Source organism: Ptychodera flava, chromosome 5 (assembly GCF_041260155.1).
Source record: "Ptychodera flava strain L36383 chromosome 5, AS_Pfla_20210202, whole genome shotgun sequence".
NCBI classification, from domain to species: domain Eukaryota; kingdom Metazoa; phylum Hemichordata; class Enteropneusta; family Ptychoderidae; genus Ptychodera; species Ptychodera flava.
Genome location: NC_091932.1, coordinates 11,317,562 through 11,344,313, shown reverse-complemented (window position 1 = coordinate 11,344,313; position 26,752 = coordinate 11,317,562). Strand labels below are relative to the sequence as shown.

The 26,752-nt window shown below is 36.3% G+C and overlaps 2 protein-coding genes across 7 annotated transcripts in view; one reads left to right on the top strand and one right to left on the bottom strand.

Moving 5' to 3' along the window:
* The window catches only part of LOC139133006 (phosphatase and actin regulator 1-like), a 98,511-nt gene extending 88,174 nt beyond the window's left edge, over positions 1-10,337 (top strand). For 5 of the 6 annotated variants that reach the window (XM_070699349.1, XM_070699346.1, XM_070699350.1 and 2 more), the window contains 9 exons: positions 2,968-3,165; positions 5,368-5,482; positions 6,249-6,379; positions 6,900-7,056; positions 7,568-7,623; positions 8,264-8,325; positions 8,717-8,854; positions 9,293-9,369; positions 9,571-10,337. In XM_070699349.1, coding sequence (XP_070555450.1) covers positions 2,968-3,165; positions 5,368-5,482; positions 6,249-6,379; positions 6,900-7,056; positions 7,568-7,623; positions 8,264-8,325; positions 8,717-8,854; positions 9,293-9,369; positions 9,571-9,586 — 950 coding nt within the window. In that variant the 3' untranslated portion in view covers positions 9,587-10,337. The remainder of the gene's footprint in view (positions 1-2,967; positions 3,166-5,367; positions 5,483-6,248; positions 6,380-6,899; positions 7,057-7,567; positions 7,624-8,263; positions 8,326-8,716; positions 8,855-9,292; positions 9,370-9,570) is intronic. The other variant, XM_070699347.1, reaches the window with a different exon arrangement.
* A 5,719-nt stretch (positions 10,338-16,056) lies between these two features.
* Positions 16,057-24,036, bottom strand: LOC139133001 (UDP-glucose 4-epimerase-like). The gene is made up of 9 exons (XM_070699342.1): positions 23,913-24,036; positions 22,931-23,062; positions 22,572-22,690; positions 21,638-21,751; positions 20,354-20,530; positions 19,826-20,006; positions 19,126-19,289; positions 17,733-17,847; positions 16,057-16,733 (listed from the first exon to the last, which is right to left on the bottom strand). Exons 2-9 carry the CDS (start codon positions 23,052-23,054, stop codon positions 16,693-16,695), a joined length of 1,035 nt encoding a protein of 344 aa, XP_070555443.1. The 5' UTR covers positions 23,055-23,062; positions 23,913-24,036; the 3' UTR covers positions 16,057-16,692.
* Positions 24,037-26,752: the final 2,716 nt, after the last annotated feature.

Genomic DNA, 26,752 nt, shown 5'->3' with positions numbered 1-26,752 from the left:
ATTTGTTAGGTAATTTTGGGGTGATATGTTGCAATGAAGTGAAGTACTACACAGATATGCACTGAAAAATTTCAATTTTTCTCCATACTTTCTCAAGTGCTGGTTATTTGTACCATTTTCTTTGTTACTAGTAGTGGTAGTCAGACATAAATATCTTGGCTCACCACACAATCTTTGTTGTTATGAAAAGCAAAATTCTTACAATTTAATGGTATTTGATATTCAAAATGGCTGTCATTCTCTGTGTTAACCCTAGGTGAAAATTGATTTTCTTTGATTTGCATAAAAAGCAACACATGTGAAAGTTTAGTTTCTTCAGGATGAGCCCACGCAAGGTTTAGACAAAAATAGAAATGCAAGACTTGAAGAGTCCAAATATCTGTCCCTGAGGTGCATTCTGCCGTGAAGCAAAGGAGACAAATTGCACTTCAGTACAATTTATTGACGTAGTCATGAATATGATCCAAATTGAGTGTAGAGGAAATGTTAGAAAATAACACTTATGGTGGCCGTACCAAATTGAATGAAGGTCTCCTTTACTCCTCTCTGCTCTTCACTGTCATAATCAACCATGTGTCCTTACTCTTCTTCCTCTGTGACGTGGCAATCCGCCAGTCTACCCAAAAATAAAAGATTCTCCCAAAGACATCAGAGGCTTTGCTATTAAACTCTGTACATTAATTTTCATGTAGGGATGTGAATATAGTCAGTGTTTTTGCCATGTTGGTAAATAATTATATAAAGGGACTCAAGATTAAATTTTCACTCCCTTCATAAGTGAACCTTAGCAAGAAATAAGAAATCTGAGTAATATTTACATTCACACCAAACTTCATGAAAACTCTGAAATTATTATATACACTGTATTTATAATGTAAATAACATAATGTAGTATCTGAAGGCATAGTCTCATGTACTTACAGTTTGGTTTCCTGTCATTTATCATACTACAGATAATATAACACAATATAATGTGAAATTAAAAAATTTCTGTGGTTTTGGACGGGTCCAGTACACACATCGGATGTTACATTTATCTAATAATTCAAAGAATATGGATGTATGTATTAATATTGATACAGTCTTCACTCAGCACTATATTTTAAAACTCCCTCCTGGCACTTGAGAAGTGTGTTTTATTATTCAACAAATGTCAGTTTCTGTAGGTTTACAGATAATCACATCCAAAATCCTGAAATTCCTCTGAAATTTTCTTTTCCTGTGAACATCTGAGCATCAAACAATCCATCCATTTTCTCCAAGTCATCACAATCAATCACAATTTACTGATCTGAGTATTACAGCCTGACAAGTGAGGTTTTCTGCTATCTCAGGAAGGCGGTTATAATTTTTCAAAGCTGCCTTACTGAAATATTTCAGTTGAAATGTCATTAAAAAATTGAAAAGATGTCTGAATATCTTTTGTGACGTCTGTCACATAAATTTTGTAAAATCTATACACCAGGACATGAGTTTTTTCCCAGCTAGAAATGAATTCCTGGAGGTGGTAGTTATTTTAGAAAACAAGTTATGACGTATGATTCTCGGAAACTCAAAAGGATAACGCCTTCATCACAGGTTGATGTCTAGTTTGAAAAAAATTGATAAAAAATGGCACAAAGCCTTTTTATTTCAGTAAAAATAGATTCTCCACACATTTCTTCCAATTTTTTTTACGCTATTCTTTCAACCATGAGTAAAAAATTTGGTTTATTGGGCAAATCTTTATAGCTTTCTCAATCAGCACTAAAAAAAAAGCTGTAGTCAAAATGTCAATACCTGTTTGCAAAATGGAAAAGCAAAAGGAAAATAAAACTTTTTGTGCAAACAAGCCCAAATTGTGGTACTTTTTTGAATCACATAGATTGTAGCCATGTAATTAAAATATTACTTTTGTGGTTCATGTATATTAGAGATAACTAAAAGTGTACAAGATGAAAGTGTCTTCTTTCTGCCAGAGGGCCAAGCTTGACATCCAGGATTAATGAAAACTGACTCACAGAGAAGCAAACACATTCCACAGTTTGCCATGTCCCTGTCTTATCAGAGTAACTGTCCTCATCAAAGTATTGGACCATGGATTAAATCAAAACACATGCCTGACAGACAAAACTTGTAGAATTTGACTCCAAACTTTGGAAGTGTAGAAAATCTTACATCATAATGACGTGAATTTACCCCAAATTATCTGAGTGGTAATTGATTATCATCATCATTTATTTTCAAATTGTGAGGGATTATTATTCATTTATGCAAAATATATTCATGAATATCATTTGAATATTCAAATATGAAGATGAGGAGTCAATATTATTGGAGAATATTCATGAAGCATGGATTTTGCATTATATACCGGTATCACACATGCACCAGAACACAGTTTGCATGGCAGACAGTGCGAGCGACTGTGGGCACAATAATCAACATAGGGATTCCCATACAAAGTGTGTTTCATTTGTTGTGCCCATATTTTTATCATCCAAGGCCAATGAAAGCCTATTTCTTTATGAATCCAATGACATTCAATGATACTGTCACTCAGTTTATTCATACTTCAATCCTGGATTATGATATCAATACATTAGGATGGTAAACAACACATCCAAGCAATTATGTTATCCTTAATACATCACTGTAATCACTAATATTCTGCATATTAATAGTCTTGCATTCATTCCCTTTTGTCCCTAATCATAAAGTGAAATTGCGTCAGACAAGTTTCAAGGTTTGTTTTTAGTCATTGGTGGTCACATAAATCCCTACCAGCTAGAAAGGGATAAAGATAATCATACAAAAGATACTTGACATATAGCAGCCTTCTCCTCTCATGATGACGTGTTGGATATGAAATGGCCAATAGCTTTCTCTGTTGAAGGTTCTGCATTTGTGTCTGTCCACGCACGGTATACCCTTGCTGTGTTGATACTGACGACATAAAGGATATTTTTTGATTTCCTTGCGCCACAGGGTCAGATAAGTCTTCGGAATCTGCGCCCGTCAAACCGCCGCTAGTCACAACAACCAGAGCTGTAGTAGTGCCGAGTGAAGCAGGCGACGCTAGCCAGACAGCTCATCACACTGAGCACCCTCCAGGCGTAGCTGCATCAGCTGTCCCCTCAGAGTCAACATCACAAGATATTCCAGCCACAGACAGTAGTGAACAAGGTAAGTTGGGAAGTATTTGTCTTGTGTCTAGATAATGCATTTGCTTTGTGATAAAAAGTTGAAAAAATAGTTGTATGCCTGTGAAAATCCGTGCAGCACATCATGACTTTGGTATCCTCTTTTAGACACGATACCAATGTTGATACCATTTTTAGACATCTCTGAGATTGAAGAGCTAAGGTTATCAGTATTCTTGTGGCACTTTAAAATTCAAATATTAGACATTAGTAGCTATGGCGATTAAGGACTAATTATTCATAATCTAAGTTGTCCTGAGAAATTCATTATATAGGTATAAAATTGTGAGACATATAAAGTGGGGAAATCACCTCTTCCATGCATGAGTTCTGTGCTATGTACACCCGTGGCCACTTTAGTGTTGATCAAGCCTGTCTGGTACAAGCAGAAATTCTGTCTGCAGAAGGGTGATAAAACGGTTACTTTACCCTGTATCAGTGGTGATAATGATCCTACTATCGGTACCCCTGGACACGCCGATTAGCCTGAAATTAGGGAGTGATTATAAAATACACTGTATATAAATGCTGTTGACCACAGCATTTGCCCTATCAGTACTCAGTATCTGCTAAAATTCATGTGTTTCAAATGAAGTCAGTGTCAGAGAACATCACACATTTTTTGCCGATTTCAATATTGCAGTGAATGGATACCAACGATACTACAGCGTGCATCGCAAGTGTCGTGTTCAGACTTTGTTCAGACACGGGAATTGAGGAAATGCCACTTTGAAAATGTTAGCGATTAAATTACAGACATCGCCCGTCTTGACGGCAAAACTTTCGAAATATACATTCACTTGCACTAAGCCATGTTTCTTTCCTACAAACCGTGAATAAACGTACTTCAATTTCACTTGGTACGAGAGAAAAGGTAAGAGTAAAGTACAGTCGGGGTAGCATTTTACATGTACATGTATTCATATGTGTGTAACCATGGACGACACTTTTCTCATCCTGGTTTAAGGAAACTTGTCCTTATACATGTTCATCTCTTCCAAACTTTTCTGGCTCCCTCCACGCTTATCTTGAAATGCTTGCTTGTTTTCTTTGTAAGCTCCCCATGATACCTCGCTTGGTGCCGGATTGCCACCACAATCTCTTATATTTTGAACAATCAAGCTTGCTACGTCCTCACTGAAGTATTGCCCCTATGATATTAGCGACCGTTGTTATTGATGTTCATTGTCGGAGTGCAGACTTACAGCGTGTCTACAGTGCAGTGTTGTGATCGATTTGAATTGGGCAGGCGAGACATTTTAGTAGAACGTTATCTCAATCCTAACAGTGGGGTGCCGATAGTGAACCTTACATTTATTACACCGATCACCACTTTGTTTCGTTTATACAAACAGAATTTCTGCTTGCTGCAGACAGGCTTAATCAACACTAAAGTGGCCACGAGTGTAAGTTTCTGTAGTGAACAGAAAGATAACGAGATGTCATGGGGTTTGTTTGCCCCTAGTGTGTGATGATTTGTGAAAAATCATGTTTTCATCGTAGAATATTATGGGTGGTACATGTAGTTGGAAGGGAGAGCAACTGCATAATTAGCCAATTATTGTTTCTATGATTTACACAAAAGTGCTCGAAAATCATGATGGCTTGTCGCAAGAGGGACTGAACCCATTCTTTGATGACAAATGTGTTTTCAATGTAAATTCAATGACTTTTGTGAAAAAACTGAAGGCATAATGCTGGTAGAAGACCATGGTTTTGTAATATCAATGTAAAAAATGTCACTAGAGTAAATCACATCCTCCAAGGTTTACCAACCTATTAGCTATTCATTCCAAAAACATGAACCTTGTCAGTTACTCTTTTCCCCTTTCTGTACGCCATCAACATGTAAGGACTAGTCGATTTATGATAATCTGTATAGCTACATGTATGCATATATATTTATTCATTTCTGTCGATATGTATTTTAACATCAGATCTTTATGTTTGATGTATTGTGTAGACACACTCTGTGCACGCAGAACTGAAGCAATCAGCAAACCAGATTGTCTCGTCATAGTTGCCATGGCGATTCATGAAAGTAATTTTGAGCTGGTGCAAAGTCACAGTGACCGGGATGACACCACCTAGGTGTTTTGAAATAAGAAAGACAACTGTGATGATACAGAGGCTATCTTGCCCACAGATATTCTAATATTATTTTTGCAATTTTTTTTCTGTACAGCAGGCAGCATGGGGAATGCAGCATCGGAGGATGGTAAAGTAGACATTTCTGAAATGAACAAAGAAAACGAAGCGCCGAATTCTTCAAATATCAACAAAGTGTCAGTATCAGGAGGGTAAGTATGTCTTCTTGAATTTCATTCCTTTTATGAAATCATCCTGACGAGTCAAGCGTAAATCATTTATCTCAATTGGTGTCAATCTTGGCACCACAGAATCTGTTTCATTCATTTCCATGAAAAATTACTTATTCTTTTCTGAAAAAAAAATCCGACTGCAATTAACCATTTCACCCCAATGCAGAAGTCCCACTTTGCCATAGAAAAAGGTAGAATAGGACCAAACCATGACAGTTACAGGGTTAATGTTTACCATTTAAGTTTAACCCTTTGACCCCTGTTTCTCTAGATATGGGTTCACCCACACCAACAAAAATATACCAGAGATAACATAAAGTTCCCATCATGTATAGAGTATAAAGATAAAGTGCGTATTTTAGGCTTTAAACAATTTTTACAATGATAGATCATCATGAGTTTGGCAGCTGAAGAAATTAGCTTGTGGTGTCTTGGTGTCTTTCTATAGATTATGAGAGAATACAGTGTAAATTGTTTGGCAACCTTGATGACATTCCCATCGTCCTTTAACATGAGAGCATTTATAGACCAAACTGCAACATGGGGAACATATGGCTGTTGAAATGTCATTATATTCACCTAAATTACCACCCACAACAAAAACACTTTACAGTAATTTGTCATGATGCACTTTGATAAAGGCTATACTATAATACAAAGAGAGGATTCAAAGGCGTACTTATGATTGGAACAAGGTTCTATCCTGCTGACAATAGAGATTTGTGCATCTTATACTTTTCCACAGGGTGTCAATATTCAGTCCAGTTGTGATCGGCAAGTCACAAGTGGTCAATGGTGATATACACAGATTTGACAGTGATTCAGATGATGAACCTATACTTTACAGAGATGATGACACTGACAGTGAGGAAGAAAGTAAGTCAACCCATTACTTGTCATAAAAGCTGTTCATGTGTCTATTGACACAGGGATTCCTTACCCTACATTCAAAATACAAATTTTACTTTGACATAATTTATATGATGCTCATCAGAAATGTTATATTCCTGTTAGTAAGCTTATGTGGACATTTGACAAACGACCACGAAAGTCAGTCAGATGTCAGTCCATCAGAATGCAGGGCAAATGATGAAAGTACTATACGGTTGCATCTTTCATCCTATAACATCCATGACTGCAATAAAAATCTAATAAACCATAGAAGAAATTATCAAGAAAAATATATGAGTGAACTAACCTGTTGTCTCAGATGTTTGTGTCCACAGCATTGATTTCTGTCTGCTGAGGTCATATGTGCACAATTTACCATTGTTTGATCACAGCCAGCAAGTAGTGTATGCGATGAAGCGCCCTCCTGTGGCAGGAATATGCAGTACTTTTCGGCGCACAAGAAGTGTAACTTGATTTTGCTTCCCATCTCTTTGTGTACATTCAGGTGGGCTTGCAGCCAAAGTGAAGAGGAAAGATAGTTTAGCTATTAAATTACAAAACAGACCAAGCATGAAAGAGCTTGTGAACAGGAACATTTTACCAGACAGATCGGAGTCTGAAAAGCAGGAAAACAAAAAAGCTCTCGGAGTCAAGCTGGAAAGGTGAGTAGAGGAAGATGGGACTTATACTTTACAAAAAAATTGTGGCATTTAATCAAAATCTGGTGGCAAGCTACATCAGTCTGTGTGATCTCATCATGCATAAGACACATATCAAATGAAAATCAGGTGGAAGCAGTTTTGTTTGATTTCTTTACAACCAGAAGTGAAGTCCTAGAGGACTGAGACCATTTCTTTTTATATGCGCTGTATTTGTTTTGGACAACACCACTTTAACAAATCAAAATGAAATCTAATAATAAACCATCTTTTGCAATTTTTAGTTCAATCTTTCCAACCCTTCCTATTTTACAGCTATGTATAGCTTACAATTATTTGATCAGATATTTTCAAACTTAATATATATATATAATATATATATATATATATATATATATATATATATATATATATATATATATATATATATATATGTGCTTGTATAGATTTCCAACTGTATGAACAATGCATTGACAAGATACACACTTATTGAAATATGATGTCTCTATTGCAGGCGGTTAAGTCTTCGACCTACGCAAGAAGAACTAGAACAGAGAAACATAATGAGAAGTTAGTATCTATGATATGTTATCTGTTGTATGTGTATTTACTCTTCTGATATCTGTGTAGAAACAAGCAGCCACCCCTACATAGAATGATTTGTTCCAGATTAAGCTTGATATACCAATAAACATTGCCCCCAACACACACACACAGAAGTATCATACAATAAACAATGCAAGATGCAAGGTACATGAATAGCTGCATTGAAAATGAATCATGAGCATAAAATTTAAATAACGAAACAATGTTCATTAATATCATTGGCATAAATTAATATTAATCCACCTTGCATCTTGCAGTAAGAGGCATACAGGCAAAAAAATGTATCTTGAGTCAAAGTTTCTAAGTAATTATCAAATGAATTTACAATACAGCTCCCTAGACTCTGTAATGTGCTAATTAAGTGTCCAGTTTCTGGTCACCAAGCCTGTAGTTATGTACAAAGATATACATTCAGTCCTATTGAACAAAATAAACACCAGTTTCCCTCAAATTTAAAGTTGTTTGCGCTGTAAAACTGTGACCTCATAGTGTATATGAGTGTATATTTTGTTAACAAAGCTATGATAATATGGTTTGTGTGTTTGATTAAAAGAGAAAGTGGGCATACCATAAAAATAACCAATTTTAATTTTCTGACTGACAGAAATGAGTCAAAAAGAACGTTATGAAGATATGGAGAAAACAAAGAGTATACTTACAAGAAAAGTAAGTCATCACCATTTCAAGTTCATGGATTTTTTACAATTGAAGTATATGTTGTGACGAAAGCAACTGTTTGTTTTCACACGTACTAAGTGATGACCTTGTGATGACCTTAACTGACTTTCTTGAGGTCAGCAACAGCTGTGGGGGTCAAACCTATCCAGTGAGGCAGCAATGGACTTAATCAACTAATGGGTTTGTTGTTGTTTTGCATAGTTCAAAAGGGCAGGGATCCCATTTAATGATGTCATTGTAGCCAAGTTCATTTTAGATTGTATTGTAGCATTGTTATGCCATATGCTTTGTATCACTAGAATTGATCAGAACTATTTCCCCTAGTATGAGTAATCGTTACGGCACAGCCTTTCTTATCAGAAATATTGCTGTTCTTCAGTTGAGTTTTAGACCCACAGTAGAAGAATTGAAGAGGAGGAATATTCTAAAATTCTGTGACTACGTGGAAGTGACGCAGGCCATCGATTACGACAGAAAAGCCGACAAACCATGGACAAGACTGACTCCTCAAGATAAGGTAAGTAAATGTGATATACATGCCCACAACAAAAATCTCTCTATCAGAAATAAATCAGTGACTGCCTTTTAGTCTTTGTGTGCCTATCAGAAAATATTGTCAAATGTGTGTTATCATTGAATTCAATGAATTCATCTGTTGACTATATCCTGGGTAATGCGCCCTCTAACCATTCAGAGTTTTGTCTGTCAAGGTGAATTAGTTTGAGTCTAGTGCCTGTAATGCAACAGATCGGGATTCATCTACTGAAAATATATTAGTGAGTATTGAATAGGCATATCCTGACATAATGAACTATCATTGCACTTTTCAATATCAGATGGAATATGATGATTTTGAATATCATTTCACCACAAATATACTGTATCAACTATGTGGCCGGTCTTTCTTCGCATGTTACAAACCCTTGACATTGCCCCATTTTATTATATCCCGCAGGCTGCTATAAGAAAGGAACTTAATGATTATAAAAGTGCAGAAATGGAAGTACATGAAGACAGCAGGCAATACACAAGGTGAGTTGTTTTCAGCGTTGGTGTTATTCCCATGGAAATGCACAACCAAATCAATGGTATGAAGTGAATGTTGATTGATTTCATATTCTTGTCACAAGAGGGCGCTAAGCCAATTTTGATTACATGTTCCTCGTAGATATTCAAAAAGAAGCATCTTTGTGAGAATCTTATATATATATATATTTTTTTGTTTCTCCCTAGGTTTCATCGGCCTTGAAAATTACAAGACAGTATCCTCAGTTGCAATTTACAAATATGCAGAGTATTTAATTTCTGTCTTTTTGACAACTTTCAAAGTTTATTTTCTTTCATCTTTTTCTTCACCTGGGAAAACAAAAACAAAACAATCCAAAAGGGAATTACGCTGCTTAGAAAGCTGAGCCAGTAATATCAGCTATCCCAGAGTGCATGTGTAGCTATTGTACAGTGTGTTAACTTTGTTAACATCTAAACGGTGTTCCCGCCTGTCAAGTGTGCGTTGTCAGATCTCTGTCTAACTCTCTATGTGACAAGGACTAGATTGTCAGGAATGAGAAGTCACTATTTGCAATAAAAACACAATCTGCAATAAGAGAGATGCACAAAAAAGAGTGAAAAAACGGGAGTTTACCAAAGTGGCACCCAGAATCTGTTGTAAAAATGTGAATGACCTCTCACCTGTTGCCTTTGTCCTTTGACCTGCATCCTTTCATAAAAGCATGTGGCTTCATAGACTGAGTCCTGTTGGTCTCTTTTGTACAGACTCAATTCTGTTCAGTTCGATTTCAATTTTGATTTCATGACCCAGGCTTTGGAAAAACATTGTCTGGCAACAGTCATAACTGCCAGTGCCAGTGAGGGTCACTGTCAAAGGTCATGGCATGGTCAAAGGTCATTACAAAGGCCAGGGGTCTATGTCAGAGAGCAGAGTTCACATGTAGAATACAGTGCTTAGTATTTACCGTTTTGTCTTTAAAATTATGACTTAAGCCTTTCACCACCATGGTTTGTCCCAAATCCATGGTTTTCTATGGTAAAGTTGGACCTGTACACAGGGAACTGGGGTGAAAGGCTTAAGCAAATGGCATTCACAAATGCTAGAATTCTCATTAATTGCTGTATCAGCTGTACTTTGAGCATTATAGGTTTATTTGCCTTACTGAAATGAATGAGTACAGTTTATTTCTGTGTCAACTTTTACAATACATAGTGTTAAAATCACACCAGTCAGTATGTAGGCACCAGTAACACATGCGTTTTCTACTAGCCCAGACTAATGTTTTGTTTCTAGGGGTAAATGGTCTTGATATTTACGGACATAAAACTTTATTGATAAGGGCAGGATAGGTAATAATTTCAGCTACAGAAAGAGTGACAAGGTTTAATGGTATCATAAGTCGACAGTTGATGGATTGTGTTGGATAGTAGGGCATCTCAGATAGCTTAGTGCACCAGAAATGAAATGCTTATCAGAAGTTAATGCTTTCCAACCAGTTTGTGAACCATGGTCCCACTGTGTATGCCAGTAGCTGTGACATAAAGTTCATCTATATCGGATTTAAAGCAAACGTTTATGCTAGGGACAGGAAGAATTTCTCAGTATCTTCAGTGATTACTGGGCTGATGTGGCACCACTGACTTGATACCAGATTCTTTGTTTTGCCTTTTGAGAGATTGGACCTGTCTTACCAAAGTGGTATGAAGGCATTTTTGCTAGTTTTTGCATATCTGTTTGTTCTGACTCACTCCCTAGTTGTTGATAGTATAGTATTGTCCTACAGATATGATTACAAAGAGGGGACATATTTATCATATCTGACAACTAGGTATTTTTTAAAGTTTTTTTTCTGAAAAATGCCTATTCAGATTAGACTTTGTCAAATTGTTTTGAAGTCAACTACATCACTTCATTAGTCTACAGTGAACATCAAAGTATATCTACAGAAAAGTCAGAATTTCCCAAATTTCCCATTTTATTTCAAACCCGAGGAAATCTTAAGTCATGTACTTTAAACACAGCTGGTCTGTCTATATAATCTGCACACTTGTGTGCCCCTGAGAGTTGAATAAGCCACATTGTAATTTGAATATTAAATGGTATGCAAATGATAGTATTTGCATATCATGTGATATTCAAATTATCATGATGAGGTAGAAAGTAGGATGGTCCCGTGTTAAGCCTGCCCCAGTATATTCTGAGAGTCAATATTATACAAATAATTATAAAGTATTTATTGAGTGGCTTTTTTCTTTCAATGACTATTTACATAACATCAGTGCTGATTTCTCTATCCCGATGATTTTCTGGAAATTTCTTTGAATTTTTTTTAATAACATTTTTCATACGTTGCTCAACTAGCCCATGTTTGAAGCAATCTTTCATTTCAAAGATATATCTGAAATGACCCGTGATTTCTGGTGTTCAGAACTAGGGGACAAAGTTGCTGTCTTGTAGGTACACTGTTTGGGTCAGCTTTGTGTCAGTTGAGAAGTCAAGTAATATTGCTGTTAAAGTGTTAGCAACAAAACAATCCAGCCGCTGGACTGAAGAGATGACTTATTCTATAGGGCTGATTTGTGATAACGTCACAATTCCATCATTAATATGCAAAAAATAAATATTTGTCTGAAAATATTGACGAGACTTTCAGAAATTAGTCTTTCAGGAATAATGAAATTAGTACTTTTTATCAACAATGCTCTGATTGAAACTATGTAAATCACATGTGAAAGGGTCCAACCATTTATACAGAATTTGTTCAAATTCCTACTGGCAACAGCAAATGTCGACTGCATGTTGGTACATTTCATTACAAACTTGAATAGCCCTACAGTTGTGATTGCCCCTATAGGATAGTAATTCATATCTTTTGAAGTATGTGCAATAGTGTGCCCACTGAACCTATTTGACATACCACTCTCTGAATAGTGTTGTCATTTGACTTCAGAAAACTATATATGTGTGCAGGAAGAATACCAACCCAAGGAAATATAAAAAAATTGATGAAAGAATTTGAGAAATAGTGAGATGAAAGACACACCAATGTGCGATAAAGCAAATGACAGTTCCAACAAACTGAAAACTTCAGCAAGGATTACAACAAGGTTATGCAATATTTGACACAACCCGTATCACACCAGCAGTATTCACATACATGGCTGATCTCTTTATCATATTTTTTTCAGATAATTGCAAAAATTGCACCTATATAACAGCAACTTTGTCCCATTCAGCCCACTATATGACCAGAGAAACAGTGTAAAATCATCACCTAGGAAACTTTGTCAACTGTAGTCAAGAAAGTATTCACAGTTTTTTTTAACCAATTTGTTATGGTTGCAGTCCCAGACACATAATTTAAATTGTAGAAAGAAGAAACAAAATATCAATATTGTACAGGTTTTTCTTTTGCTTATCTTTGAAAATTGTCAAATTACATTTTGGTCTTTCTGGTTTCATTTTGCATCATAATGGGGTCCTGGCATAAGTATTGCAATGTTGATAAACAAAAAGGGAAAGAAAAGTGAAAAAAATTAACAAAATAGAAAAATTAGTATTTTTGGTCTTTTAAATAAAAAGCTGACAATAGGAGATACAGCTTTGTACTTAGCTATTTCAAGTTCAATTTTTCATATTGCGCAAAATTTTAAAGCAACTTTGCAAAATATAATCAGGTGTAAAAATTTCTCATTTTGTGAAAACTAAGCGTGCACTAATATATTGCAACTGCGTCCGTGGTAATTGTCACCATGGTTACATGGTTTTGATTGGTCCATGTTCACTAGGTGTGAAGAAGTCCACAGTTTTACCTAACTATGAAAATATTTCAAATGATCACTTAATGAAACCTATTGGCTGTCATTGCTGTGTGTGACCTTTCAACTCTGAACTGCAGAGGTCATTTGACAGTTGCCAATTTATTCACTGTTTTCATTCTACTTCTTGTTCAATATTTGTTTGCCATCCTTTCTTCCCATCTATTCCATCTATGGAATGTCTTTCTTTTGTCAAAAAACGGCTTGTGGTAGACCCATTCATGAAAATTTCATAAATTTTTATATGACAAAATTTTATAAAGGCTGAATAGAAAATATCAAACTGAAATTAACCCAAAATATTTGTGAAATGACACAATTGTATTATGTCATGTAATATGTATGGTATGCCGCCCTTCCCCTGATGTGGGCTCTTTCCTTGTGGGCACCTGATATTTCAATGCAATTATAATGGTTTAACCTTTTCATGGCTATGGTTTGGCCCATGCCTATTGTTATCAATTGTGATTGTGGACCTGTGTACAGGATATTAGGGGTGAGCAGGGTAAGGTTCCACACGTACACATTGTTACTAACTGTAATCCTGCCAAGTTCATATGTCACCATCAGGTCAAGTTGGTTAAACACTACTAATGCATAACATGTCCCATACGCAGCATTTTAATGAAGACTTGAAATTGGAAAGCACCAGAAAACAGAAATACCATAAATATGATTTTTACAGACTAAAGCTACCATAACACACCATGCTGAATAGGTGAAAATATCACTAGGTTGTGATTTAGCACCGTGATTTACTGACCTAGCTGATGGGGAAGTGATAAGTGTGGCAGGATAAAGGGTTTAAGGCATGTGGTTTTTTGGGATGTATCATTTTTATGTCCATGCCATACATTTCACAGCCAACAAAGAGTATTAACATCAGCCAAGTAGTTTTTTGCAGCTTTTGTAGAAATTGAAATCATTAACAAACCTATCTGGCTCTGTCTGTAGAATTCATAGCTGTTCTGAATGTCTTATCAATGTCACGTTTTGTGAAATTTTCCAATTTTATTTTAAAAACGGAAGAGCACTGTTTTGGTTTAGGTGGACTCAAGATTGCACGTCAAGTGAGTAATCAGCTGTGCAGAATTTGAAAGTAGTGATGAATCTTGTCAATGATTGTGTCTGGTGAACTTTTGACCTTGTGTCAAAGGTCACAATGATACTTGGAGTGCGTGTTCCACCAGTTGGGAAGGGAAAATCTTTTGCAAGAAAGACAGTGCATTTTCATGGATGTATATAAAAAGTGACAAAGATTATGTTCTCTCGGTAAACTTTGAACTGGTTTTCAATCTAAATAAGTGGGTTTCCTTCATACAGTGTGTGGTAAAAATACAATTTTCCAACAAAATCAGGTTAAATCTGATTGAAGACTAGATCCGAAAATAGATCAGAATTTATATGTATATTTTTTTTATATTGGGATAGGCATACAAGAATAGTGCTGATAATTCACTGAACCGGCATCTTAATATCAAAGCGTACACAGACAGCTTAGTTTAGTGTTGTAGTAGGGGTTGTTGTCTGCTCACCACAAAAAGTCTTGCCAAAAAGTAGTTAATCATGAAACAGTTTTAAATCATGGGTCAAAGGTCAATGACATGATTATCGAAGGTCAAAGGTCATAGCCTGTGTAACCTATTGTATTGTTGTGTCAATTTTATTAAACTTACCAACAGTGAACATTGTATATTTCATTGTCATTCTCATTTTTTGCAATATCTTTGAAAGGGCAACTGTGTTTTCAAGATTCTTCTTTCCCCTTGCCTTTTTTTTCCATAATTTTTTTACATTGCAAACATGACTCTGGGAAAATGAGTAAAAGGATTGTTTTTTATTTGAAAGAGTGCATGCAGAGATATGACTACTACTGCATCAGTAGTTTAGACCAAGTCACATGATAGTCACATGGTTGTCACATGATAAAACTAGATCTTGACCAAAATATACAACATTAACTCTGATTGGCCAATTCTGGCCACAGTAAAGAGGGACCCAAATTTGGTCTTTTGTATTATAGAATGTGATTGGCTAGCTTTGACTGGATGCAGATTATCTGTACATTGTGATATTTTCCAAGAATTTCTGACATTTTTGTCAGAGTTTGAAAATTTTTTGTACAAGGAAAATTGAGACCTGGTATTGGTCACAACTTGTCTTTTCCAAATAAAAAAAAAATGAGTAATGTTTTTATGCCAATTTGAGAAAAGACCATTTTTGTCTTGATTTAGTAAACATCGTAGTGTCATTTGTATGTAGCTTTTCCTCAGGAAAAATATGTAAAGTTGTTATAATAAAAATGTATAGACTAACTTGTTGTGTGATGTTTTCCTTGTGTATCAGTGCAGCTCTCCATGTGTACATGTGATAGTCTTCTGAACAATATCACTGAACTTTGAACTTTTTGACCCTTTGCTACTTGGCCCACCAGCCAGTATCTTGTCACGTCAGTGAAAAAAGTGGTATTGATCCAAGATGCATTTTCACTGCCTTGACATGTCTCATACACAGGAATGTAATGTATGGGTACATCTGCCTATCTTTCCAGTTTAAACACCATATAAGTTAACTGGAAATAGTGTATGTATGATGTGGTATTCTGAAAATGTATGCAATAGCCAAGAACTTGGCAGTAGCAGGGTTCAAAGTTCATTGTCTTCAGATGAAAATCTATCACTCCAGCCAGGTAATTCCTGATTCCATTTTGTGTGATTGGCGTTGTGCCTTCTGACTCCATGATTTATTTAGGTATAGTTACAAAAGTGCATTGATGGAAGCCTAAACATATTACAACTTTCCTGTCGCTTGAGTTAGTTTGTATTGCCAACATGTGATATCTAGGGTTCACAGAGTCTGTAGAAACACACCACACATCCTGTATGCACAGTGTTACAGTATAGGATTTTATTCACCAAAACACCCTTTTGGATCATATATATTATTAACAAGATTTATCTTCAGTTTATCACGTGTTGGCAGTTTTCCACCTGTGTAGAGTCACTGTCCTTTGAGGGACTGTAACAGCGCCCCCTACCAACCAAGAAAAGGCCAGACAAGCTAGCTAGCCTGTCTCAGCACCATATTCAACTTTGTTTCTGAGTACAACAAATTAACATACATTTCACATCACATTTTTAACCCCATTTAGTAGAATTAACTTTGTTGAAAAGATTGTAGTCGTCATTTTCACAAAAAAACCAACTAAACATGTCCCACTATCTATAGCATAATATGGCAAACACCCATAAATGGAAAAATCATCCTTGTTATCAAATTTAGTGTTAGATATTTGAATAAGAAACATAGAAAGTAAGTGAAATTAAAAATGTTGAACCGTTTTATCAAGTGTGCAGTTGAGTACATGGTCAGTTCGTATGTGTCAGTGTTCCAGGGGTTAATTAATAATGCATGTATTGTGTATGGTTTGCCAGACTATCCTCTACTTTACTGATTTCCAGACTTGAGAAGTGTTCAGAGTGGATAGTGGTGCCTTGTAATACATGTGCATCATTGCAATTGATGAGACTAGTTTGTGTTCTTTCCCTGCCATCTCCATAAATCTTCACCTAAAATAAAGTCATATGATAAAAAAGAAGATCACTTTATATCGCCCAAGTGAACGGAGTTCAACGTACTTTGGTGAAAACTGACCAAAAATAATGAAAGGTAAATAGGATAGGTGTAAACTAGAGGTTGCATAATTTCCATCGTGAAGAAAAATCTAACTTTACTGCGGAAATCTTATTCTCAAATAATATATTGAAACTGGGCAAGAACAGATAGCGCCCCCTACAGGCTGAGGTGGCCGTTCTACTGTGATGTAATGCAGGTGCAGTAGATATTGTGTCGACCTGAATTTTTACACCCAACTACAGTTGTGATCAAATCTCTACGGTAGGTCTTAACATGCTTAAGGTAGTATGCGCCTCTAGGACAGATAATCGGACTAACAAACTTTTATAATATGCTTTTGACCTACCACTAGTGCGGGCTCATTTTGAAGCGGGTAAATAAAGTTTTCACCGGCTTAGTTTTGCGAAAATCAGGAATTTTATTTTTCCCGTACAGATGACACAGGGATGGCGGGCATTACTAATTTTGAATATCGGTAAATATTGAGCAATGTGTTTCTCTAGTACCGTGATTTGCAACCCTCGATTTTATCCTTGATTTTGAAAGAGAATGGTTGAAAGTTTGCTGCAGGAAAGTTTCGAACAAGATTAAGTCCTTTATTTTCGAGGCGCGAACTACCTTGTATTTCAGGGTACTGTTTTCAAAACTCTTGTTCACATGTATTAAAATCGCATGCCCCAACATGCCACAAAAACCTTTGCACACTAGATGGTTTATTCTAGGCTTCAGATAATGCTCTCCTTAGCTGTGAATATCGTAGGAAATTATTGAATATTGAAACAGGTGGTGCGCAGGTCCTACAGATTTTCGTTAATTGAAGGGAATCTCCAACCAAAGCAGAAACAAAAAAGGGGAGACCAATCTCGAGTTGAGCGGGCCGTAAGGGTTGCGGAAATGAGTTTATAGATTAAGTTTACACATTACTGACTTACACATCTCATCCAACCCTTTCTCTGCTTTCCAACCAAGCTCCTTCTCAGCCAATGAGGAATCAGAGTAACAAGACCCGACGTCGCCGTTCCTCCTGGCAACAACCTTGTAGGCAATCTAGAAAAAAGGGAAAAACTTCAATGTCTAGCAAGCATCAATGAAACTCAATATTATGTTGATATTTACATGTAGATAATCACGAAACTGTCATTTCATTCTAAAAATCCAACACACTCGATAATAACATATTGTTCCTCCATTTTGAGCATCTGTAATATTTTTGCAAAGTTATGGGGAAGGTTGTGCAATTTCGAAGTTAGCAAACAACTGAGCCAGAAAGATTTTGGTCTCTTCTCCGATACAGCTCCTTTTTCTACTCCCAAACCATGTCGAAATTTCTGGTGTTCAAGTTGTCAACATTTCTTGGAACGACTGAATGTTAGTTGCCACTAGAATTATAGATGGTCTTTTATTGCAAATGCATATCACACACAATGGTTTGTGTTTCATTTGTAAGGTTGATACTTAATATTTCAACATATACTTTAGAGGGGAGAACTAGATCATATACTTGTGCTCCAAAAGTGAATTTATGAAATTATTAGATATAACCCATCGTGTTTGAGTTGGCAAAGGTTGTGTTAATGATATTGATAATGTGTATTCCAAAAAAATTAAAGAAACAAGAATTTACACAATAATTTTAGTCCATGAAGAGGGTAAAGGGGAGTGGAAAATATGTTGTCCAGCAACTAATCGAGTCCGCCTCCAGACACGATATAAATTCTGGGCATGCCAAGCTGTCCTTCGCTAACATACATACAAACGATCGAGAAAAAGAAGGAGAAAAAAAATCCCAGAGAAATATCATTGACAGATCCAAGTTACAATATGTCGCATCAAAGAAGGTAAATACGTTAAGTGGAGAAGAGAATTGTCAAGATACTAAACAAACTAATTTCAAAGCCTGTACGTATGCTGTATAGTTACGTTTAAAAGGGGCTCTACTTGTTATGTTTCGTATGACGCCTGCAGGTATTCCAAGTCTTTGTTGCTGCATATTTTACTGTAGATGCACCAACTCTAAGCTATGCCTTAGGTATATCAAGGTCATCCCGATAGTTTTGTCGAGCAAGTGCTATATGAATGAGAAATGGAGATAAAAAAGTCCTAAAAGTACATGGAAGTTTGGTATGAAGAGCATAATTAAGTCTTCATGTTGTAACTCACAGGCTGTGTGTAAATATCTAGTATTCCAAATTTCTTTAAAACTCGCGTGCTGTGTGTGCTGTCCATTTACTGAAAGTGAGAAATAAGCTTGTTTCACTGCGTTTCTAATATTTAAGATTATTTGATTATTTTTTTTTCATTTGATTCATGCTCACAAAAACTTACCTTTTTACCAGAAGCTTTCTCGACTCCTTTGATGATATCCAGAACAGAGAAAGCTTTGCCAGTTCCGATGTTGTAGGTTTTACATCCTGGATTTTCTTCTAACTTTTTCAAAGCAGCAATGTGACTTGCAGCCAGGTCAACGACATGAATGTAATCTCTAACACCTTCAACAAGAAAATTAAATTTTCGAAATCTTTTATTCTGCTAACGCAGATTACCAGTTTACCAGTGTTTAGCTCCCGTTATTGAACACGAGAGCTAAACACGTCATTTTTGCAGCATTACCCATTCAACATTTTACCATTGATGTGTATTTTTGTTACTTTGTTATATCTGTTTGCTTTCCGATCTTGTCTTTTCAAAGTTATTCATTAATTTAATAAGTTGTCTGTTTATTTATTGATTTCATTGTATTTTGGGACATCTATTAGACATCGAATAGATTTTGGCAAATGTCGTGTTGGAGTTGATTCTACCGAACACTCAATATTAGTATTTTTTCTTATTTACAGATTTTGCGATTAATCATTATGAAATGTCATACCTTTTTTGCTTTAAGTGTCTTTGCTCGGGTAAATTTAGCATAAATAACACTTTCCATTCACATCACTGTGTGTGAGTCTTCAAGTTCTGACAAGCTGGATACTCCAAAATGCTGCAATGATTTTACGCGATTGTTATAAGTAGAATGATTTTTTACCTGTGCCATCGGGCGTGTCGTAGTCATCCCCGAACACTTTCAACTCCGTCCGTTTACCGACGGCCACCTGAGCTACATACGGCATCAGATTGCTGGGAATTCCGTCCGGATCCTCGCCGATCAATCCTGATTTATGGGATCCGACGGGATTGAAGTATCGCATGATGATGACGTTCCAATCCTGGTACAAGAGAGACATTGTACGTTCATCACAATGATTTATTGCATTGAAATGATATTCCCATAAAACGAAAATATGAAGCAAAATAAATGATTCAGAAATATACAGACAATATCTTTTCAACCGTCATTTTAGAAACTTCACGAGAAAGAGAATTCCGCGCCACACAGAAAAGTGTTTTTCCAACTTTCTAAATTCCCTACATTCATAACAGCGAATTGTCGTATTTCAACCCTTCCAAGTATTGAATGACGCAAAACAGCGGCAAGCTGCTGTATAATTTTAAGCTTTTGGAGTATCCAGTCACATCTATGAGGTTTTGAGGATCATTTTTGCCAATACATTACCTTTTCAGCATTGTAAAGGTCCGCCAAAACCTGCTCTACAAAGCATTTAGATGATCCATACGGGTTAGTGCACTCTCCCACGGGGTGTTTCTCATCGAGGGGCAAATATTTTGGTGTTCCATACACTGTATGAGAGCTGGAGAACAAAATGTTCTTTACGTTATACCTATTCATCACCTGGAAAGACAAACGATAAAATAATGTTGATTAAAATCCGAAAGGCCGCAAAAGTGCATTTTCAGTAAATTTCAAATACATGTTGTGAATGAATCCTTTGCCTTTAAGTTCTTTCCGAAGTGGTCGTCGTTTAAATGTTTAGAAGCACAGGCGCTCATTGGCTTGATAGTCTGCGAGATCGATCGATTTTCTGCTCAATCTATAGTCGATCTGCAGGCCACTGCAACCTAAATACTCCCAAGGTGTAAAACAGAATCACTCAATCTACACACGATCCGGGTTTTCAACTGTCCGTGCGGATCGTGTGTTTTTTGAGTGACTCTGTTTCACACCTTGGGAGTATTTAATTGGCGGGTAGATCGACTACGGGATCCATAGATGGAGCAGAAAATCGATCGATCGAGCAGACTACCCAGCCCATGGGCGTCTGTGTTCAGAAAGGGGGGGGGGGGGGGGAGCAGTGGTAGTACAGAACATCTGTCGCCAGACTAGAACTGTCCTTCACGCAATCAATTTGTGGCTGAGTTCAACCAAAACTCGTACATTTGCAATTATCCTATCGCAGATATGAACAGATGACGGTTTCTTTTGTTTAATTTTACTTTTATTTGACATACCTCCACATCCTCAATTATAAATCAATGTTAGCAACGCTGACCTGTGACCTAGAGTGACCTTTAACCTATTTAGGTTACGGACAACTGTGTAGAACTCCAGATTTCATTCAGAGCCTTCTTTTCAACTGACATGTGAGCGATACATTATTGTTCGTGAGGTCGTTAGTTTTTCCTTTATCAAAGTATTATAAATCATCTTCACACATGCCAACTGCACCATTTGATGAAGTCTTTCAATCAGCAATATCAAAATTGACAGGTTGTCCGAAAAATTTGACAGATGATGATCTACAGGTGATCTGGTCTTATACAGAACTATTTTATCTACAGAAGTTATCTTGAAATTTGATATTTCTTACTTTACGTCTATATTTTCATTTAAGGTATATTTTTATAGTTGTTTATTTGTTTGTTTGTTGTTTGTTTGTTTGTTCGTTTGTTTGTTTGAGTGTTTGCATTGTAGAGTGAGAAGAATCCCTCAACAACGTACCTCCAGTAGGTTAAGAGTTCCAGTTACATTGACCATGTAGTATTTTAACGGCAACTTCACAGATTCGCCGACAGCCTTCAAACTCGCCAGGTGAAGAACTGCGAAAAATTGATGCTGTAGCGACATAAGGAGATATGCAAATACGACCAATAAGTAAACTGTAATATCCAGAGTTGTTGTTCTGTTTGTATACAGTATCTTGTTCAACTCCCAAAGTCTTGTGTGGATGAGAATTTGTTTGTCATGAAAATGTCAATAAGTGTTACTGTTGTACCCGAATGCCCTGTGGCAGCAAAGACAATACTCAGCAATTCAACACTTTGACGAGAAGACCAAGAAAAATATAAAGCTTACTTGTCCACTGGAGTGAAAATAATGCAACTGTGTTATAGATGATTTCCCTTCTATGATCTGGTCGTAGTGTTGTTATATTGACCCAAATTTAACATCATGAAAACGAGACGGTACGTGTAATGTGTTCTTTTAATCTTAAATATGGGAAACGACTTTGCAGTATCTATAAAATGTCAATACAACCTTACCCTGTTGATATTAGGGATTTCTTAACTTAGTTTTCGCTTGGAAGTTGAAACACTCAAACTTTCTCTAAAACTTTCTGTACGGAAACTTTAAAACCACTGGCTTCGAAAGCAATCATAAAAAATCATGAGCAGGTGTCACCGTGTACATTTTAGTACCCGGGAAACAAATTACCCGATATTTATGGCTGCCATCCTTTCTATTTTTACAAAAGTAAGTCGGTGAAAACTTTATTTATTTTACTTCATAAGCTTCAAAATGAACCCAAACAAATGATAGACTGCAACGTATCGTCATAGTTTGAGAGTCCGGACATTTTTCCGCGATGCACATTCTAGCTTTAGTTAATTTCCAACAAACTGAACTGAGTGTTTCAGGCATTATGACACCCTACCTTGGCGAATAAGTCAATCAAAGACTTTTTGTCCAGAATGTCAACTCCGTAGAACGTCACAACTTTTCCAGAAATTTCTTCGATTTTTTGAATGATGGCTGGCTTTACCGTTCCGGGGCCTGTTAGAAAATGAATAAAAACTAAGTTTGAATGATTCAAATGTAGCATGTTTGCTTGAGGGCGCGCAGAGGGCATGGCTTAAGAATCAGTTATGCGAAAGAAACTTGAATTTATCATAGTGCATCTTCAGTGAGCTTTCTCAAAGCTGTGACAAACTTAAAACATAAACGTACGCTTACCCGTTTTTTAAAATAAAAACATAGAAAGAAAGGGAGGAAATAATGGTAAAATGCCTCTACCTTTTGAGGAGTTGGTAAGATTGTCCACTACAACCATTTCGTATCCAGCGTTAAGCAACTCGATGACAACATGGCTGCCGATATAGCCAGCTCCTCCAGTGACCAGAACACACTTGTCAGACATTTCTCCACCTGAATCATCCAAAGACGGAAGAAGCGGAATGTTTGCCTGAAAATTTGCCAGAAGAACTGACTCTGTGTCGGTCAGACTTCCCATGGTCCGCCGAATTCTACCCTCCATAAATTCTACAACTCCATGGTAATGCTAGGTAAAACTGATTCGAAGTATTAGATATATGGGGATTGTTTCTCGCGGTTGACACAATTCTACGTTAGTGTGAAAGATAAATTATTCCCACAGATAGAGTCAACATACAAACAGAAATCTGGAAATATTGTCCTGTGTGAAACATGTAACTAGTGGGAAAATTTTCGTTATTTTGATCCTATAAACATTAAAGCGAATACATTTTCCAAAATATGTTTCAGTGTTGTCAGCATCACTGTCTAGAGAATGCTGTGTCACTGTCAACGTTCACAAACGAATTATAGTGTAATCCGGTTGAAGTCCAGTTGCCAAACTTGGCATTTCGACATCATTTTGACAATGCAAATGGCAAAAAAACTTCAAAAAAGTTTGTTTGCATGACAAAAATGTTGAAAATACATCAACAGCTGATGAGGCAGTTAACATGGAGGACAAAATATTTCTTTAAGGTCACGCCAGGAGAAACCTTAGGAAGAAAACTCTGACAGTAACATAAACTGGTGACATGCTAATGTAGTTTGACAAAGTTAGTTTTCATGTTGTGAAATTCGAACAGCTACAGGGAACGAAACTTAACGCCAAGAAAAAAAGACACATGATGCGAAACGCGCTTCATTATTTTGTTTGTAAACATTTCCCACAGAATGTCATGTTTTGTAAAACGACATGCATCGCAATTTCAGCAATTTCAAAAAGGTGACAAATATTTCGTACCTAGATTGGTGGTATAGAAATAACGGCAGCAGGATACAAGCAGAGGTGATACTCGGCAGACAAGATCTGTCACGTATGCTTGTCGTCCTCTTCCCAAATGTATGAGTGATGCTGTTACATGTGAAGTAGCTTGATTGCATTAATGTTTCATATCAAAACATCTGTCTCATACACATGTTACAGTTTCAAAGAATGTGTACCTGGATTTTACGCTTTCAAATCACTTCAAGGGTCCAGAGGTCTCCAAATCCAATCCTTAACCTTATAAAAGCTGACAGAGATTACTATGATAGAACAATAGGCCGGGTGAAGGATGCTTACAATACATCATTCTTTGCTACATAGAACAATAGTTAAGCAAACAAATGTTGTATTATCATCAAACAAAATTACACAGATTTTTTTCAGTTATCGGCCGTGCTATCGTTGCCTCATTTTAGCAATGTTGTTTGTAGGTATGTGTAATGGTTTTGCGCAGATTGCCTCTATAAATGTATGATATTTTTTTCTGCATGACAGTGTGCATATATCTAAGTAATTTTGTCCTTGGTATCAAATACTAACTGGTATACATTTTTCAGAATTACTGACATCAATGGAATTGGTTATTGAAAAGATGTAAATCATGGATGCCAAAGTTCGATGACATGTAACTAGCAATGTTTCAACCATAAATGATTGAAAAGCTCCCCATTGTCATATTCTCACCTTTCTATGGAAAGCAGCTGCAACCATACTCAAGCTAGAGTATTCTCTTTGTGATGAATAGATACCTAAGGCCAAAAAAAAAATAGTTTGTTTCTCATCCTAGGCATCTTGCAAAAATGATGCGGTGACGCGTTTTTTTTTGCTGCTACTTTTTTTTTTATTCAACCATCAACAACAACGCGCTTACAACATGAGAACATAGGAATGCATGCAGAGATAAATGCACAGCAAATTTTTAGCATATCAACAGTGCTGCTTTCTTACTATTAGTGCAGAATGCAGTTTTTTTTTTCATTTTTTTTTCGTTCCCTCTTGAGATGCAAAAAAAAAGGTTGGCGCGGCGGGTCTACATTGACGCGCGCGGGGATGAGAAACAAACTATTTATTTTTTTGGCCTAAAATGTGAATTATTGAAGTGACAATAGTGATAACTTTTGACAATAGTTTCATTACTTTGTTCTGAAGAGGAAATACTTTTTTCTTAAATATGTTCAAATACAACATATTTGGCGTTGTAGACAACGAATTGTGTAAAATATACAGGGTAATTGTTGACAAATGGATTTTAGTGCTGACGAAAATTCAGTTGTAAACGAGATATTCGAACAGTGCAAGCAATTAAGTTTAATTATCTCATTTAACGCTATGCATTTCAAAATGTCTTTTGTTTTAGTAAAACAAGAAAATGTATAAAATATTAAAGGTACTGGAGCTTTCGCCTACATGTAAGGCAAAAAAAAAAAAAAAAAAAAAAAAAAAAAAAAAAAAAAAAATGTTTCTGGTCAGCGCGCGCGTCACTTGAACAACAGCGCGTCACCCTTTTTTTCTGTTCGTGGCCGGCGGCCGTGGCTGACACCAAACCAAATGGCTGAAGAGAAAGAGAAAATTCTTTTTGGGGCATGATCAGTGACTGCATGAATAGTATATATGTGACTATATTGATAAAACTAAAACTGACCCTCCTCTCTCCCTTGAGGGGAAAAAAAAAATGCGCGTCGCCGCACCATTTTTAAAGAAAGACCTGACCAGAAACATTTCTTTCTTTTTTGGCCTAACTTTTTAGTAAATTGAAGATTGTTTTATTGATAACAGTTAAGAGGAGTTTCATTGCTTGTCAGAGAGGTGCAACAGCACAGTTCTGAATTATCAGTTATCGTTGGTAATATTTTAACCTACTTACAACAATGCTTCTCTAACTTGTCCTTTTCCAGAGTAATTCCGAACTCTACGTGGTAGTTGTGTCTAACTTGCAACATACTATCACAACACATTAGGCGACTTAGTAATTTCATTACTGACTCGCCTGATGTGTTGTACAAATGACACTGAGCTTTCACGGGCCTGGCTGGACAGTTTGTCCTACGAATTCACCGTACAGATTTATCAGCAACACCTCAATTTACATCGCGCCAATCTCACTCAAATGTAGTGATTTCCTAGTTTGATTTCTCTTGCTTTAATTTGTTCCGTACAGTTGTTGACTTCAAGTTAAAAAAAAGTTAAGACAGTAACCAACAAGCACATCTTATCATCCGAGTGTTAAAACAGGATGGATGTGAAAACTTTTTTATTATGTCTTTCCATAAAGACTGGTCATTGAAAGCACAGACATATTTAAAGGGATACAGTCCACGGAACTACGCTCAGAGGTCGTATAGGATCCATACAACCAATATTAACACTGTATCCAAGGTACGACGGTGATTGATGAAAGTTAAAACATGTTTGTCAAAATGTACATCGTATAATTTAAATGTTGCACCTATGATGATGAGGTGCATCTGGATATCGTGCACGAAATACATCGTTTTTAAATGAAACTCGCACAGGCGCAGTTCCGACGACGATTTCCCCTTTAAATAAACGTAAAACTTTTTTGATAAAATTAAATAAGCTTGATAATCTTTAACCATATTGGTAGACAGAGGAAACTGAGGACAAATTTACAACAAAAATACCCTAAAGTGAAACAAAATCACAGCAATGCGGAAGTATATATTTGACGCAGTTACAAAATTCCAAATCGGCTGAAAACTAGCGGCAATTTCGAGGAACAATTTATTATTATTGATCTAAATAGAAAATTAGTGGGAAGCATTCACAAACGCAGTGTTCGGTTTGGTGAATGCTGT

What these genes read in the sequence shown, in the direction of transcription:
- LOC139133001 (XM_070699342.1), bottom strand. Translation starts at nt 23,054, where the DNA reads ATGTCTGACAAGTGTGTTCTGGTCACTGGAGGAGCTGGCTATATCGGC. An exon ending in TCTTACCAACTCCTCAAAAG is followed by an intron (nt 22,691 to 22,930) that starts GTAGAGGCATTT and finishes ATTTTCTAACAG; the next exon opens with GCCCCGGAACGGTAAAGCCA. An exon ending in ACCTTTACAATGCTGAAAAG is followed by an intron (nt 20,007 to 20,353) that starts GTAATGTATTGG and finishes CTCTTGTACCAG; the next exon opens with GATTGGAACGTCATCATCAT.